Source organism: Zingiber officinale, chromosome 6B (assembly GCF_018446385.1).
Source record: "Zingiber officinale cultivar Zhangliang chromosome 6B, Zo_v1.1, whole genome shotgun sequence".
NCBI classification, from domain to species: Eukaryota; Viridiplantae; Streptophyta; class Magnoliopsida; order Zingiberales; family Zingiberaceae; genus Zingiber; species Zingiber officinale.
This window is the reverse complement of record NC_055996.1, coordinates 132,452,905-132,469,849: the sequence shown is the minus strand read 5'-3', so window position 1 is coordinate 132,469,849 and position 16,945 is coordinate 132,452,905. Positions and strand designations below refer to the sequence as shown.

The following is a 16,945-nucleotide window of genomic DNA, read 5'->3' as shown; positions in this document are numbered from 1 at the left end:
GAATTAAAAAAATTAAAAATAAAATAAAAAAAAAAAACAAAAAAGATAGAGGGTAGAATGGTCTTTTGGCAGGGAGAGAGAGAGAGAGAGGAGAGGGGGTGCGCATGTCAGGGGAGGGGGGAAAAGCAATTTGCTATATATATTCGTTTTCCTAGTGGCGGATCCCGACAAAAAAGGAAGAGGATGCTAGCTTGTCTTCCTTCTCGTTGTCCCTCAAACTGCAACATACTGGTGGAATTTTTCGAGAGCAAGGGGATGCTCAAGCACACCCCTGCTCCTCCCTAGATTCGTCATTGCGCTTCCCCAACACCAAATTGTAAAGTCTAGCATTATATGACTTCAAACCTAATTCTTGAGTATTAGATTTTAAAAACATATGGAATCGCTACATCAACGGCTCCTCTAGAGTCGATTCCACAAATATGAAGAGAGATAAATGTATATGACTCTGAACATGATTCTTGAGTACTAGATTCTAAGGCCATTCTAGATTCTATGGCTGAGTAGACTATGAGGCTTCGAACCTGATGATGCCTGAGTACCTCTTATTTCCGAATAGGGATGACAATTTTCCCCGCGGGTTTGGGGCCCCACGGGGAAAACCCGAAATAGGGATGGAGATCCCCGATTTTTCGGGGATGGGGCGGGTATGGGAATACTATCCCCATCCCCAAACCCGCCCCGAATATTATTATTATTAATATTAATAAATAATAATATGATTTTTTAAAAAATATTAATAATAGTGTTAATATTAATATTAAAAATTTTGAAAATATTATTAATAATAATATTATTGTTATTGATATTAATATTAATATTATCATTAATAATTATTATTAAATAATAATAATAATATAAATTAAATTTAGAAATGAGGCGGGGATGGGGAATCCCTGAACCCGTGGGTTCGGGTTCGGAGAATCCCCGAACCCGAAAAAATGAAAACAGGACGGGGATGGGAATGACAAACCCACCCCCACCCCGTCCCGACCGAACCCTTTTACCAAACGTTATGTTTCCCTGGATTAACTTCTTCTTATGCCCACATACCAAACCGGCAAACCCAATCCCTTCCTTTTATTGAGCATCAATATGCAATACAAATAAATATTAAATATAAAACAAATTAAAGAACAGCTTTGCCTTTGACCATTGAAGGAATCATTTTTTAAAAAATTACTATATTTCTCCATCTCCAACACCGATAGAAAGTGAAGGAACTTTTTATAATCCATTCTTACAGTGAATTTGGACACACACAAATAAAACTATAAATAAAGCAAGTGAATCAAAAAGTAGCTAAACAAAAGATAGACTATGAACATTTGTTAATGAATAGTCTTTTTATTACTCCTCCAACTCTGTTTATTGGTTCGCAAATAGTCTTGTGTAAATATGGTCTACTGTCCCGCTCATTTCAATTTTAATGACAATTCTAATCCATTAAATCATCATGTAATAAAATAATCATTTAAACGTAAAAAAATATTTATTATTTTAGTTTATTAAAACTTAGTTGATTATTCTTGTAGAAGTTTCAAGAGATGAAGCATAATTATATATTTTTTAAAACTCATATTAATTTTTTCTAAACAGAGACTATGAGAAGCAATTTATTTCCATTTTTATATTACCTAAGTTGACGGGACAGTAACTCAGGTCTTAATTTATTAAAAAATCAAAACTATATTACTGCATCATCAACTCACATCACTTGTATAATCATCAACTTCCATCAACTATTTTGTATTGGATTGAATTGTTCATTTCTAGAATTAATCACATTATAAAAATTAAATATCTAGATTAAAAAAAACTTACATTACTTTTAAAACAGAAGCTTGTGGATCGTCTATCATTTATTGAAAATTGGTCTATTGTTTTCGTAGAAGTTTCAAAATCGAAGCATAATAAATTTTTATTATTTTTAAATGACTTTTCATCTCAAATTTTCTAAACAATTTTCCATTTCGCTTTTAAAATTACCTAAGTCCGCTGGACGGTGAGTCCACGCAGAGCTTTAAAAAAATGAAATAGTATACGACGAAGAGTAGTCTCCGAACTTGGTACTTTAAAGCAGATCTTGGATCATCGTCTAAATCTAAATTCTAGTTGAAATTAATCTCGGAGAAGCTTTGTAGATCGAGGTCGGAATGGGCTCTGCAGTGCTCACTGGCTGGGAGAGCGTCGGGCTCCCTTTGGACGAAGCATGGATCGTCTCCCTCCAGCAGAAGCTCTCCGAGACAGACTGGGAGCCATGGCTCACACACCCCGCCTCCATCTTCCGAGTCCCCCACCACATCCGCGACGACGACGCCAAGCTCTACGACCCCAAGGTCGTCTCCCTCGGCCCCTACCACCGCGACGTCGACCGCCTCCTCCCCATGAACCGTCTCAAGTGGCACAGCCTCAAGAAGTTCCTCGGCCGCAGCACCTGCTACGCCCTCGTCGACTACCTTCGCCTCATCAAGGCCTCCGAGCGCCGCGCCCGCGCTGCCTACGCCGACGACCTTGCCTCCATCTCTAGCAACGACTTCGTCCAGATGATGCTCCTCGACGGTTGCTTCGTCGTCGAGACCATCCTCCTCTGGAAGATCGGCGTCGGCTGCAGGCTCGAGGCCGTGCAGAACCCCATCGCGAGCATGTCTTGGAGTCTCCCCGTGGTGGCGCGCGACATGCTGATGCTGGAGAACCAGATCCCCTTCTTCCTCCTCCATCTCCTCTTCGATTACGCCTTCCCTCGCCAGCTCGATTTCGCCAAGTGCGCCGCAGAGTTCTTCGCCGCGTTCGCCGACATGGAGCTGGAGTTGCCTCCCGAAGGCGCCAGAAAAGGTAGCTTTTGCCATCTCCTCCACCTCTTCCACTCCTGCATCAACCCGAGGAAGGACGCCGGCGAAGCAAAGTCGAGGACGAAGCTTTTCTCGCGAGCTAACAAGCCGCGGACGACCCGGGTGAAGTCAATCCCCAGCGCAACGCGTCTGAGCACGTCCGGCGTCAAGTTCACTAGGAAGCGGACCAGGAACATGCTCGACATCACGTTCCACAACGGCAAGATGCAGATCCCGCAGCTGGCCGTCAACGGCCACTTCGACACGCTGTTCCGGAACCTGATTGCGTTCGAGCAGGGGTACAAGTGCGTGAGCCGGTACGTGACGAGCTACGCCTCGCTGATGGACTGCATCATCGACACGCCGGAGGACGTGACGCTGTTGCAGAAGGGCGAGATCATCGTCAACGGGCTTGGGGACAACCAGGAAGTGGCGGCGCTGTTCAACAAGCTCTGTTCCGGGGCGGCGATCGATGACGGCAACGGGGATCTGGCCTCTGTCTTCGAGGAGGCGAACAGGCACTACAAGAGGAAGTATAATCAGTGCATGTCGATCTTGAGGCGCGACTACTTCGGGAATCCGTGGTCAGTGATCGCGTTGATGGCGGCGATTTTGCTCTTCGGTCTCACGTCGACGCAGACGGTGTACACGGTGCTGGCCTACGTCCGGCCGCCAAAGTAACCAAATTGGTAAATTTGAGAGAATGATCATTACAATTTGTCTTCTTTGTCATTTGCAACAACTCCCCAGCGACGTTTCTTCTCTTCGCATCACACAATTAAAGTGTTAACCTCTCGATGAACGAATGTTATTTCCTTGGGAAATGTTGATCGATCTATCACGGAATGCCATGCCAGACTAGGGATCTCCTCAGGAAAATGCAACAAACGGGATCTAAGCCAAACCCAATTCACCTTGGTCTCTTCTTGCGGAGAGCAGCAGATGGCTTGATTTTGAATTTTAGCAGGTCTTTCATGGTTATGTGATAAAACGTGGCTTGGGTATCAATCAACCCACTTCTTTACACTACACTTGCAGTTGGGGAATCTTTTGCTAGGAAGAACATTCAAGCTTATATCATCTTAAGGGGGGTGGTCTATGATCTCAGAATGGACACTGATTATCGGTGTGACTAGAAGTAAAAATTGAGGAGAAGATGAGATTTTCCTCAACAATAAAATTGTATTGAATATACAAAGATTGTTCCTCAAATATTTAAACAGATATTAAATCTAAAAATTCTAAAAAAGAATATAAAGACTCCAATTCCTAACTTGTAAATAAAATAAAGAAATCCTAATAAAAAAATTCATAATTTTAAAATTTCTAAATGGACTAAAAATTTAAAATAGAAATAAAAAAAAAACACTAAAAAAAAACCTTAAATACTTAAACTTCGGATCCTCCGACATCAGTTGTCTCTGGTTAAAATGAACTCCTCTTTGAATTCAGATGGTAGTCTAATAGAAAGATCTTCTGACATTGAATCGGTATCAATTAGAATTGGAGCTCTACTAATACGGAATTGGAATAGAATATGATCCCTTTCACCTTGTGATTTGTCACCATGAATGATAATGACACCAAATGCTCACCCTAGACTACGGCCCAGCTGATCACATTGCTTCTTTGTTGAACAAAATATTATGATCTTAGATCCACGCTCTTGAGTTCTAAGAATATGTTCCAAGCGCCTCTGTTTATCCATTGGGGGAACAACCTCTATATGTTGAGTGTTTTACTTGTTTGCGACAAGTTCATCAACATTGCCAATATTCACTTGAACTGGTTTCTTCAATAGACCGCAGATTATTTTTCTCACTTTCTCTAGCCAAGTTTCCATATACACAATGTTTGGTGCAGAGAGCATCAGACTATCAAATCTATATTTTGATAATGACATTTAAAGATATGTTGTCTTGTTATCTAACAAATGTGACTGAGTTTATAGGAAAATCCTAAGTATTCTTAGGTAAAAGTCCTTATGAATTTTAGGCAGGTGGAAAATCCTAGGAGGAGATAATCCTAGATTCTAGGAGGAGGTAACTCTAGGTTATGAAAAATCCTAGCTGTGGTTAAGAAACGAAGTTTTGGTCCAGGGAATTGAGCGAAGTCTTAGCAGGTCGTGGACGTTAGACGAAATCCTAAAGTCGAGGATTCTAGGTGAAAATCCCAGGGGTCACGGACACCAGGTGGAAGACTAGATAGGTCGAAATCGGACGTTGAACATGAAGTCCTGACGTCTCAAACGTTGAGCAAAAATTCAGTCGGTCTGGAAGACAGATCTGGCCAAAGGTAATTTCTCTTGAAAGGAGTAGGTGAGGACGCATTTGTTGGTGCGGTTAGCACTAACGATTTAACCCAGGTTTTGATGAATGACAAATAGGTTAAGTTAGGTTTATTGTTGATCTAACACTCTGATCGAGTGTGCAGGATAAGTCCAGACAGGTCGACGGACTGACCGGATGTCTGGCACGAAGTCCAAGCAGGTCGACGGGCTGACCGGACGCTTAGGCACGAAGCCCAGCTAGGTCGACGGGCTGACCGGATAGTTGGCACGAAGTCCAGACGGGTCGACGGGCTGACCAGACGTCTGGCAGGTAAGTGAGGTAAGTCACTGGAGGGGAGTGACTGCGAGGACGCGTTTACAGGAAGGGAACATTAGGCGTCGATCCTGCTTAGATCTATTTCGGATATCTAAGTCGAGATCGTGACTAGATTCCGGTCTCGGAAAGACGGAATCTAAGTCATACTCTTTTCTTGTTAAATCATATTACTTTAGTTGTGCTAACAATCTGTTTTGCAGAATATATATTTGCCTCGGACTAACTCTGTTTTGCAGGAAAGGAAGTTTCTGGAAATAGGAGGTCCGGGCGCCCGGAGAAGATCCGGGCGCCCGGAGGGGATCCGGGCGCCCGGAGGGGATCCGGGCGCCCGAAAGGGATCCTGGCGTCCGGAGGTGAATTTTATCCAGGCCGAGTCGTCGCCACGTGGAGTTCGCTGATTAGACCTGCCACGTCGCACCAGGGCGCCCGGAAGGGATCCAGGTGCCCGGAGCAGCATATAAAAGAAGCCCCAGGGGTGGAGCTTCAAAAACAACTGAGAACTCTTCGACTGCTTGCTCTGCTGCTCTACGCTCCTGCGACGATAACAAAGCCCCGATAAAGTGCTCCTTCTTCTTTGGTTAATTTTCTTGTCGGTATCGCTTTATTTCCATTAGCATTTCTGTACCTTAATTTGTAATAGTATTTCGAATTGCTAGTGAATTGCCCAACGAAAGTACTCAAGGAGTACGGGCCTTCAAGTAGGAGTCGTCACAGGCTCCGAACGAAGTAAAAAACACATTGTTCAGTTTGCCTAAGTTTTTTATTATTCCGCTGCGCTTAACTCTTATTAACGCGATTTTTTTTTCGAATCGATATTCACCCCCCCTCTATCGACGTTTCACGATCCAACAAGTGGTATCAGAGCAGGTACCGCTCTGATTTGGTGCAACCACCAATCAGACAGGGGGTGAAAAATTAATTTTTTTTCGGTTTTCAGTTTTACGTTTAATTTCAAACTGGTATTATTACCTGCTTTGAATTTTTTTTGTTGCAATTAAATCTAAATTGGTGCAACACCAATTTAGATACTTCTATTATTTTTCTTCTTCCGCACTACTAATCCAAGACCAAGTCTTGGGATTTTTGTTTTTCTTTTCTTTCTTCTGTGCGCAGGACTAAAATGTCTCAGATAGAAGGATTCAGCACAGTACGACCTCCACTCTTCAACGGGGACGATTTTTCGTACTGGAAGAAGCGCATGGAGGTTTACCTCAAAATAGACTTCGACCAGTGGATGAGCGTTACGAGACCCTATAAAATTCCAGCGGACAGCTCCGGGAATATACTGGATCCTGAAGACTGGACAGCAGATTTGAAGAAAAAGGTGTCAACAGAAAATAAAGCGATCAACACTCTACAATGCGGATTAACAAGAGAAGAACTGAACAAAGTCGGTCCACACAAAAATGCTAAAGAGCTGTGGGACAAATTGATCGAGCTGCACGAGGGAACGAGCGACGCCAAGGTAACAAAATGAGACCTGCTTTTAAATAAAATTCTTACTATAAAAATGCAGAAAGGTGAAACGGCGAATCAGCTCCACGCGAGGATCAAGGACATCCTCAACGGGCTTCATGCAATAGGCCACCAAATGGAAAATAGAGACTTAATAAGGTACGCATTAAATGCTTTTCCACGTAATAGTTTGTGGGCATCAATCGTAGATGCCTACAAAATTTCTAAAAATCTTTCTAAGTTAAAACTAGACGAGCTTTTCTGTGAATTAGAATTACATGAACAAACTAATGCTGGAGCCGAGAAAGGTATAGCTTTATTTGCAGGTTCCTCCAAAGAAAAGAAGAGCAAGCCTGAATATGAAGAAGATTCCGACCAAGACTCCGAAGACGAAGAACACCTGGTGAACTTGGTAAGAAAAATGTTCACCAGGAGAAAAAGGAGCTTCAGCAAAAAGGACCTTCAAAAGATCAGTTCTCCCTCAGAACAAAAGAACGTGACTTGCTTCGGCTGCAATAAAAAGGGACACTACAAGAACGAATGGCCAAAACTGAAGTTCGACAAACCAAAGCCAACCAAAAAGAAGGCCCTCAAAGCAACGTGGGACGACTCCTCGGACGAATCGGAGGAAGAAGAGCAGAAACATCAGAGCCACCTCGCACTGATGGCCCGCGAAGCTGAAACAGAAGACGAGTCGGAAGATGAAGACGGGTCTGAACCCGAAACAACCCACGAGTCCGTACTCGTTTCCGAAGGCCCGAATGAGGTATATTTTAATTTAAACAATTTTTTTTAGAATTATTTCCTGTTTAAATAGTAAATTAATTAAAATAGAAAATGAAAACAAATCACTTCTTGAGGAAAATCAAAACCTCAAGGAACAAATAAAAAAATTCAAATCCAACTCAAGATCTAACACTTGAGGAGGAGAATTTATCATTAAAAAATGATATTAACAATTTAAAAGAAATGCTAGAAAAATTTACAACAAGATCAAAAAATCTTGACTTAATCCTGAACAATCAAAAAGCATGTTATAATAAAACCGGACTCGGATACAAGTCGAACTCAAATAAAACTTTTAAGTCATTAATAACTCAATACAAATCAACTAATCAAGCTTGGGTTCCAAAAGCGTGTCTGACCACGCAAGTAGGACTTAATCAATATTATATGCCTAAAGAAAAAGTATATTATATAAACTCGATTAAACCAAATAAAAAACAAAAATACAAACCTAAATCGAAAAATTCAAAATTTAAAACTCAACAAAATTTAAACTATCACCAAGTTAATTATAACTATAAAAGAAACAGACACAAACCTAAAACAAAAATTTAAATTAAAGGTCAATAATTCAGGGGGAGGCTCCAGAATAGCTGGCACCTCCAAAATTAACTAACCCGGCAGGGTAATTAGGATTAGTTAAAAAGAGACCAAGTTTAACTTGAATCATGGTACTGGTGAAGTTTTTGGATGATAGTACGTTAGGGAAGCTTGGGCATCGCATGTCTAGAAAGATATGGTTTCGATCTGGTGCATTTGGCCAAGTGGAACTGACCGAAGCTATCCTTAAATGAATCCTAACCAGTTAGACCAAGATTTAGTACTAAGCTCCGTGGATAGGACTATTCGGAAAACCTCGAAAGGTTGGTTACTACTAATGACGTCCATGTGACTCACCAAGCTTAGAAGTTTATCTGAAGATTGCCTATTTGTGGAGACCAAAGCTAAATCTGAATCTAACACAAGTTAAACCAAAACTCCATAATTAAAAATCCAATTTCATCTCACAAAATCATAGGATTCCCTGATTGACAATATAGATCGGGTGAGATGAATAAGGCTTAAATTTGTTTAATTAAAATTAATTTCAAAATTTTAATTTTAAACTTAAAAATTAATTTCAAAATTTTAATTTTTAAAATTAAAAATTAATTTCAAAATTTTAATTTTAAAACTTAAAAATTAATTTCAAAATTTTAAACTTAAAAAATCATTTTCAAAATTTTAATTTTAAAACTTAATTTCAAAATTTTAATTTTAAAAACTTAAAAATTAATTTTAAACCTAATCTCTAAAAAAAAAAAAAAAAAAAAAAAAAAGTCGAGCGCCCCTGGTATTCACTTCCGGGGGCGCCCGGGAGGGAATCCAGGCGCCCCGCCTAAAATCAACTTTGGGCGCCCGGAGCTCTCTATAAATAAGGGGCAGCGGGCGCCCCCAACCCTTGCCCCACAAAAACTTCACTTTTGCCAAGGTTCACTCCGAACCTCAGTGCGAGAGTATTTTAAATCAAAATTTTCTTGCGGTGAAGACGCTGCTGCGATTCAACCGAGGTCGTCAGATCTATATTTGTCGATGGCTCCTCGGTAAAACTTCTTCCCCTATCTGAAAATTTATTAGAATTTGTCTTCTCATTTTTTTTCTTAGAATATCTTTTTTATATACAGTAGGAAACGAACAAATACTGGTGCTGGACCCTCTAATGCTAGCACTGACCCTAGGTTTCCCACAGATGAACTAAGGATTAAGTTTGAGTCAACTGTTTATAAGGCCATTAGGACTAAATGTATAGATAGATCGTTCTTTCTAGGTTTATGTGCCTCCGTTATAGAGGTTATAAACCACTATAACTTAAAGAACCTTGTCGAATGTACCAGTCCAGTAAACATAAGTCTGTGTGCTGAATTTTGCAATAACCTAGTGAAAGTAGACAATCTGACCTATACCACTAGGGCAGCGGGTACTGATATCACGTTTTCCCCTACGACTATCCGAGAGTTTTTAGAGTCACGTCCATCTACTTGTCCTTTCTTGTGCTATCCTCCCAGGGATCTACCATTCGGAGATCCCTACTCACATATTACTCTCGATACGATTTATTCGTATTTTTTTGGGAGAGAGCGAGATCCCACTGTGACCCAGTTTAGGTCGGTAGAACTTCGAGTCCAGGACTACGCTCTTTATAGGGTCTTAGTCTTTTGCATTTTACCACTGACTACTCGGGACATCGCTGTGATGCGCCCATTCCATTCATTTTTACTCTATGCCCTGAGTCATAGGTTAGATATTGACATCAGCCTACATATCTTCTCCACCATTATCTACTCGGCTGGATACGTGACTGATAGACGAGTCCACATGCCATTCTGTCACATTCTGACAGCCTATATGTCCTCGTTGCACATTGGTGTCACTAGAGGAGACATTGCTTATATGACCGAGTTCGATGTTATAGCAGCTAGGAACTTCTCCCTAGCTGGTATCCACGTAGATAGGGATGACGGGACTATGTCTTGGCGGAGGGGGGCACAACACTAGCCCGATCCAGACGCACAGGGGGACGAGTTCATGCTTGCACTGTTTCCAGAGGAAGCCGCACCGGCTCCACCACCGCCCCCAGCTCGAGCACCACGTCATGCTCCCCGCACTCTAGCCGACCGTATGACCGAACTAGAGAGAGCTATGGCGAGTCTCCAGCAGGAGAACTCTGATTTTCATCGGGACATACGGCGAGAGGTTGCCGAGTTACGAGCTGCCGGGGAGACCCGACACACTGAGCTGATGGCGCTTCTCCGATCCTTGGGATCTGGACCACCCCCTTCATCATCTCAGTAGCTCTAGTTATGACTCACTTCTGTAGCTACACTACCTGTAAAATACCTTGGATCTATCTAGTGATATTTCAGACTTGCATTGATTATGTTCTATCTTGGTAGCCTAGGAATTTTGAATTTCAGAAATATTTTCAAAGATGATTGTTTTTAACTCATAAGTTCAAACATGTGTCAGTTTTTAAAACCTTCATATTTTTAAATTTTTTAGCCTTAGACTAGTTCAAAATCCTTAGAGAACATGCACCCATAGGACTAGTTTTGAGCATCTCACCAAAACCCTAGGCTTACCTTGCTTGTGTTTGCCGAACAATAGAATGGAGTGAGATGCATAGGCCACTTGCCTAAGACTTAAGATGCTTATTTCAGTGCATCGACATAAGTCTGGGCGTTAAAAACAAAATATATATTAATCAAGTTAAGATTGACCTTAACTTGACTAGCCAAGTGAAAGTTGCTATCTTTTGATAAGTCAGTCAGTAACTAACTGGTTAGACATTTGATTTACTGTCAGGTCCAGGGGGAGGAATCAATTAAAATTTTTCGGTTTTTTAAAACATTTTTATTAAAAATTTCTTAAACCTATTTTTGAAAACTAAGTTATTGAATTTCAAAATTAGATTTAACGTAGTTTTGAAAATTGAATTTAAAAATCTAGTTCTGAGAATTTGACTTTACTTAATTCTACTTAATTCTACAAAAATTAATTTTTGTAAACTAAGCATAAGTTTATAAACTAAGTCTTTTTAAAATTTTTAATCTTTTACAAACTTAGTGTTGAAAATTAAACTTCAATCAATCTTGAAATATATTTTAAAACTTAGTTTTGAAATTTTGCTTATGTTTGAAAAGAGTTGAAACCTGTTTTAAAAATTTGTTTTTCTTGAAATTTAGAACTTATTCTTTAACCTTAACCTTAGAAGCTATACTTGAAAAATTAGCTATTTTTCACAAAACTTAGCCTTTAAATTTGGATTTTTCTTATATACATCTATTTTAGAAAACTAGCTTTATGTACTTAAGTCTTGAAAGTTGAATCTTTTACCAACTCAGTTTTAGAAAATCAATTTTACCTAGTTTTGAAAAATAGATCTTTTAAACTTGTCTCAAAACTTAGCTATTTTACAAAAGATAAATTACTAATTTTAACTCCCCCAGATTAACTTGACATGATTCCTTACTTTGTCTGAAGTCTATATTTTTAATTACTTTAAACATGCTTATTTTTGATGAATGCCAAAGGGGGAGGGTTAGGTGGGTTAAGTTAGCCAAACCAATTGAAAATACAAACTAACTTAAAAAAAACCTCCACATAATGATGTTATCTGTTTTTTCTTGCAAATGTCTTCACTAACTTAACCAGGTTGTCATTCCATCAAAAAGGGGGAGATTGTTAGTGCGGTTAGCACTAACGATTTAACCCAGGTTTTGATGAATGACAAATAGGTTAAGTTAGGTTTATTGTTGATCTAACACTCTGATCGAGTGTGCAGGATAACTCCAGACAGGTCGACGGGCTGACCGGATGTCTGGCACGAAGTCCAAGCGGGTCGACGGGCTGATCGGACGCTTAGGCACGAAGCCCAGCTAGGTCGACGGGCTGACCGGATAGCTGGGACGAAGTCCAGACGGGTCGACGGGCTGACCGGACGTCTGGCAGGTAAGTGAGGTAAGTCACTGGAGGGGAGTGACTGCGAGGACGCGTTTCCAGGAAGGGAACATTAGGCGTCGATCCGTCTTAGATCTATTTCAGATATCTAAGTCGAGATCGTGACTAGATTCTGGTATCGGAAAGACGGAATCTAAGTCATACTCTTTTCTTGTTAAATCATATTACTTTAGTTGTGCTAACAATCTGTTTTGCAGAATATATATTTGCCTCGGACTAACTCTGTTTTGCAGGAAAGGAAGTTTCTGGAAATAGGAGGTCCGGGCGCCCGGAGGTGAATTTTATCCAGGCCGAGTCGTCGCCACGTGGAGTTCGCTGATTAGACCTGCCACGTCACACCAGGGCGTCCGGAAGGGATCCAGGTGCCCGGAGTAGCATATAAAAGAAGCCCCAGGGGTGGAGCTTCAAAAACAACTGAGAACTCTTCGACTGCTTGCTCTGCTGCTCTACGCTCCTGCGACGATAACAAAGCCCCGACAAAGTGCTCCTTCTTCTTTGGTTAATTTTCTTGTCGGTATCGCTTTATTTCCATTAGCATTTCTGTACCTTAATTTGTAATAGTATTTCGAATTGCTAGTGAATTGCCCAACGAAAGTACTCAAGGAGTACGAACCTTCGAGTAGGAGTCGTCACAAGCTTCGAACGAAGTAAAAGATACCTTGTTCAGTTTACCTAAGTTTTTTATTATTCTGCTGCGCTTAACTCTTATTAATGTGATTTTTTTTTCGAATCGATATTCACCCCCCCTCTATCGACGTTTCACGATCCAATAGCATTCCCCGTTGAGGGAACAGTAGCGTCAGTTCGACCTAGGATTTTCGAGAAAGTCGAAAGTCAGAACCGGACAGTCGAAGATTGTCCAACAGTTCTATTAATCATCATGTATTGTGTTAACTTTATTTTGTAGAACATATTTAGTATTTTAGACTAACATATCTTGTAGGGAATGAAAAGGCCATAAAAAGTTGGGATGAACTGTGTTCAAGGCATCTCTAGGGGTGCTAAAGGTGCCTCGGAAAGCTTGGCCGAAAGCTCGCACGGAGAGGTACGAAGGCACCTTGGAGCTGCGATGAAATTAAAAGGCGCCTTCCATGCGCTTGAAGACACATTCGAAGAGATAAAATTCATGGAAAACAAATATTATTGACGACCGGAGTTGTGGGAATAAGATCATAGCTGGAGGCTCCTTCAAGGAGGTTGAAGGCGCCTTCAACAACTTATAAATGTCCTCTTCGAGCAGTGCATCAACAACAACTTGAATTCACGACTATTCTCTTACGTGTTGCTCCGAAGATCTGACAAATCCGTAACGCTGCACCGACAACTAGAAGCTTGCAATTTCAACACCGTTTGTTGTCGGTATATTGTAATTAAATTATTACACTTGTAAGTTTTGCTACTTGTAAAGATTTTTCGAAATTATAGTGATTGTCTAACGAAAACGATCAACGATCGAGACCTTGGAGTAGGAGTCGTTATAGACTCCGAACCAAGTAAAATTCGATGGTGTTAGCTGGATTGTTTTCTTCTTCCTTATTTCTTTTCTGCTGCACATACTTTTTACACAAACACTTTCCGAAAGTGTGAAATAGCCGTTCCCACTAGCACATCTTGATCCTATGCACAAGTGTTTGCCTATGAGGAGGGATCTCATTCACAATCTTCCTAATTTGTGGTTCAAAGCCCATATCAAGCACGCGGCCAGCTTCATTAAGAATCAGAAGAAAAACTTAACGGAAGTTGATTTTCTTCATCTCAAGGAAATCATTGAGCCGACCTTTTAAAGCTCCTCCATAAAAGCATGCACAAGAAATCCTTGACGAGCGGCTAAATTTAAGAGCCTCATCTTGTATTTGAGAAACGATCTCCTGAAATTGGAGCCAAAACCAACACACTTAAGTCCAAACTGCGGATTATTTCGGCAACATCTCAGATGAAAGAATGTAGGTATAAGGCAATCTAGGCTGTGTTTGGTAGCCTGTAATCTACCGTGTAATGTAATCCAGATTATATTATAAAGTCGATTATTTTGTTTGATTTGATTTAAAACTTGTAATGTAATGTAATCTGGATTACAAAAGGTAATGAAGATTTGTAATCTGGATTACAAAGCAAATGCTATGTAATCCGATTACATGACGAGGTCATTATTTCACTAAAGTTTAAATGCCGAATATACTCCTAGTCTGTTGTCGACCGCCGCCCGCCACCGGTCGCCGACCTTCGTCTCCGGTCGCCGGGCCGCCGCCGGCCGCCGGTCGCCAGGAAGGGAGAGAGCTTACTGGTCCAACGGTCATCGTTGAGAGGAATCTCACTTACCGCTGCCGCCACGGTCGCCGTCGCTGCCGCCATGGTCGTTGTCGCTGCCGCCACGGTCGTCGCCGCTGCCGCCACTGTCACCCGACCGACGGTGGCGGCGGCAGCTGGTTGTCGATGGCTGCCGCAAACTCCGACAGAGGTGTGGCGACCACCGATAGAGGTCACAGGATATTTTTGTCATTTTATAATAATATGAATTACATTCCTTATAAAAAATAATGGATACCAAATAAAAGAATGTAATCACCTTTGTAATCAAAGATTACATACATTACATTACCAAACGTAGTAATGTAATCAAGATTACATTACATTACATTACAAATTTAATTACATTACAAGCTAAATTACATTACATCCAACCAAATATAGCCCTAGTGTTTTGCCTGAATTAGTTTTGGCAATTGCAATTATGTCCCTGTTCTGTAAAGAAACAGGCCATGTTTGTGCTTGTATTGGTGTTGGGGATGAAGATTCAGTCAAACGCATCTCTCTAAGAATCTTTGGAGGAAACCAGTTGCTTCAAATGTCATGAATTGTAGAGGAACATCATTTGCCATTGCAGTAACTTCATGATGCTTGAAAATCTTATGGCCCAACATTCCTGGCGATGGCTACAATACATTTGCATGATGAAAGGCGGTATGATCATGCATATTTGGTGGGGCAATTTGTGAAATCATGCTCACTCCAACTGAGAGACCTGGTCCAAAGTGAGGACGAAAACCTAGACGTGAATGGTTTTGTGGAATGGGAAGAGCAACAATTCTTGGTTGATATGGGTACATTGATCTTTTTGGCAAGAGGATAAAATTCATTTTCTGGAATTTCAGATTCAGCCTCTTTGATCTCGTCTCCCACGTCTTCCTCAATCAACAAATTCTCATGAATGATTAAACTCTAGTCATTGCTATAACGTACCTCGTCAACTTCTTCTTCCAAATCATATTTAAAGATTTTGGTCGTTGAAACTATCATTCTCAATGGCGAAACCTAATCATCCTTCGAACAGAGTTTGAGTATAACCAAAAAGGAAAAAGTGTTCTTTCATCTTTTCTTCATATTTTTCAATCCTTTATTTTGGTTTTACCCTGTCAGTCTTGTAAACATTGCAAGTACTCCTACCATGCTGATACTTGATCCTAGTGTGATGGCTATCAGTTTTACCTTCATTCAATCCGGAACTTGCCTATAGTTGAATAACCGCTCTCTTTGTTGATCCAATCAATAAAATTCTCTGTCTGTGATGTACTAAAAAATTCAAGTACATAAACTTGACATCCGAGGTCTCTATATCAATCCTTTCGATCACGTACCTCACGATCTTCAAGATTTCGCATTATCGTTGCTACACGCTGGATTAAATCTATAACTTACCTTTATAAATCCTCAATCTCGTTTTAGTGGTACGACCATGATAGAAGCTTCCTTAGCCAGAATTTCTCTGACAAGACCATAAGCACCACCACGATGACCTTCCATTAAATCTAACTCTTAGCTTCCTCAAATCGGAACTTGGCAACTCTAATATCAACTGACACCGGACATGATAATGATTATCCTGTGTGCTAACGAGAAAGGAGATTAGAGGAGAAGACGAGAAGAGAAAACGCTAAAAATAAAAAAAAAAACCATCGTTATGTAAGCTTTACTAAAAAGAAGAAACTTTATTTAGAATAGAAGTTGATTGCTTAAATAACTATATAGGTGTTATATCAACTCTAGATCCTAAGACTCAAGAAAGGAGATAAATTTTAATATATAGACTTCAATTTTTATCCATTAAAGAAAGGAGAAAAAGTTTTACCATAAAAGAAAATTTTATAAAAAAAGAATTTATCAAAATATGATGCTTATATAGACAACCCATAAATACTGGAAAAAAAATCTTAAATACTATAAAAAAAATTATTAAAAATAGTAACAAGATGGTCAGAAGTTATGAAAAGAACCTAAATGGTACTTTTTTTATCCTGAAACTTGACATTTATAAGTTTCCTTGTAATAAAATGTTGATATTTAAATTCTACACGCATGAGTATAAACAGAGCCTAATTATAAATTTTAAACAAAAAGTTATGATCTGTTTAAAATTGAATTTGGAGTTGGCCTATATTACTTGGGTATAAAATGTTCTTATATTTACTATACTTTTGCAAATGTAATCCTGGAAGAAAAAGATAGGGTAATTTATCAAACAGCGTACCTAAATTTTTAAATTTACTAAACGACATACGTTACTTTACAATTTACCAAAGAGCGCACATTTTCAAGTGTCATTCCTGTTTTATCCTCCTGACAATTTGACTTTTTCCATTATTTTTTTTTTCTCCACTATTTTTCTCTCTTTTCATTTTTTAACCAGCATGTAGAATATATGAATAACATTACATAAGATTTAGTTAATTTTTTAGTAACATTTTAATACATTTGAAAAAGCCAAAATCAACA

General features: G+C 39.9%; 1 protein-coding gene and 1 pseudogene across 1 annotated transcript; one reads left to right on the top strand and one right to left on the bottom strand.

Moving 5' to 3' along the window:
• Positions 1-2,002: 2,002 nt before the first annotated feature.
• On the top strand, positions 2,003-3,549 carry LOC121989577 (UPF0481 protein At3g47200-like). The gene has a single exon (XM_042543702.1). It carries the CDS (start codon positions 2,157-2,159, stop codon positions 3,510-3,512), a length of 1,356 nt encoding a protein of 451 aa, XP_042399636.1. The 5' UTR covers positions 2,003-2,156; the 3' UTR covers positions 3,513-3,549.
• A 693-nt stretch (positions 3,550-4,242) lies between these two features.
• LOC121991559 lies at positions 4,243-14,527 on the bottom strand (annotated as a pseudogene).
• Positions 14,528-16,945: the final 2,418 nt, after the last annotated feature.

Excerpts from the sequence above, each read along its gene's own strand:
- LOC121989577 (XM_042543702.1), top strand. The coding sequence starts at position 2,157 with ATGGGCTCTGCAGTGCTCACTGGCTGGGAGAGCGTCGGGCTCCCTTTG.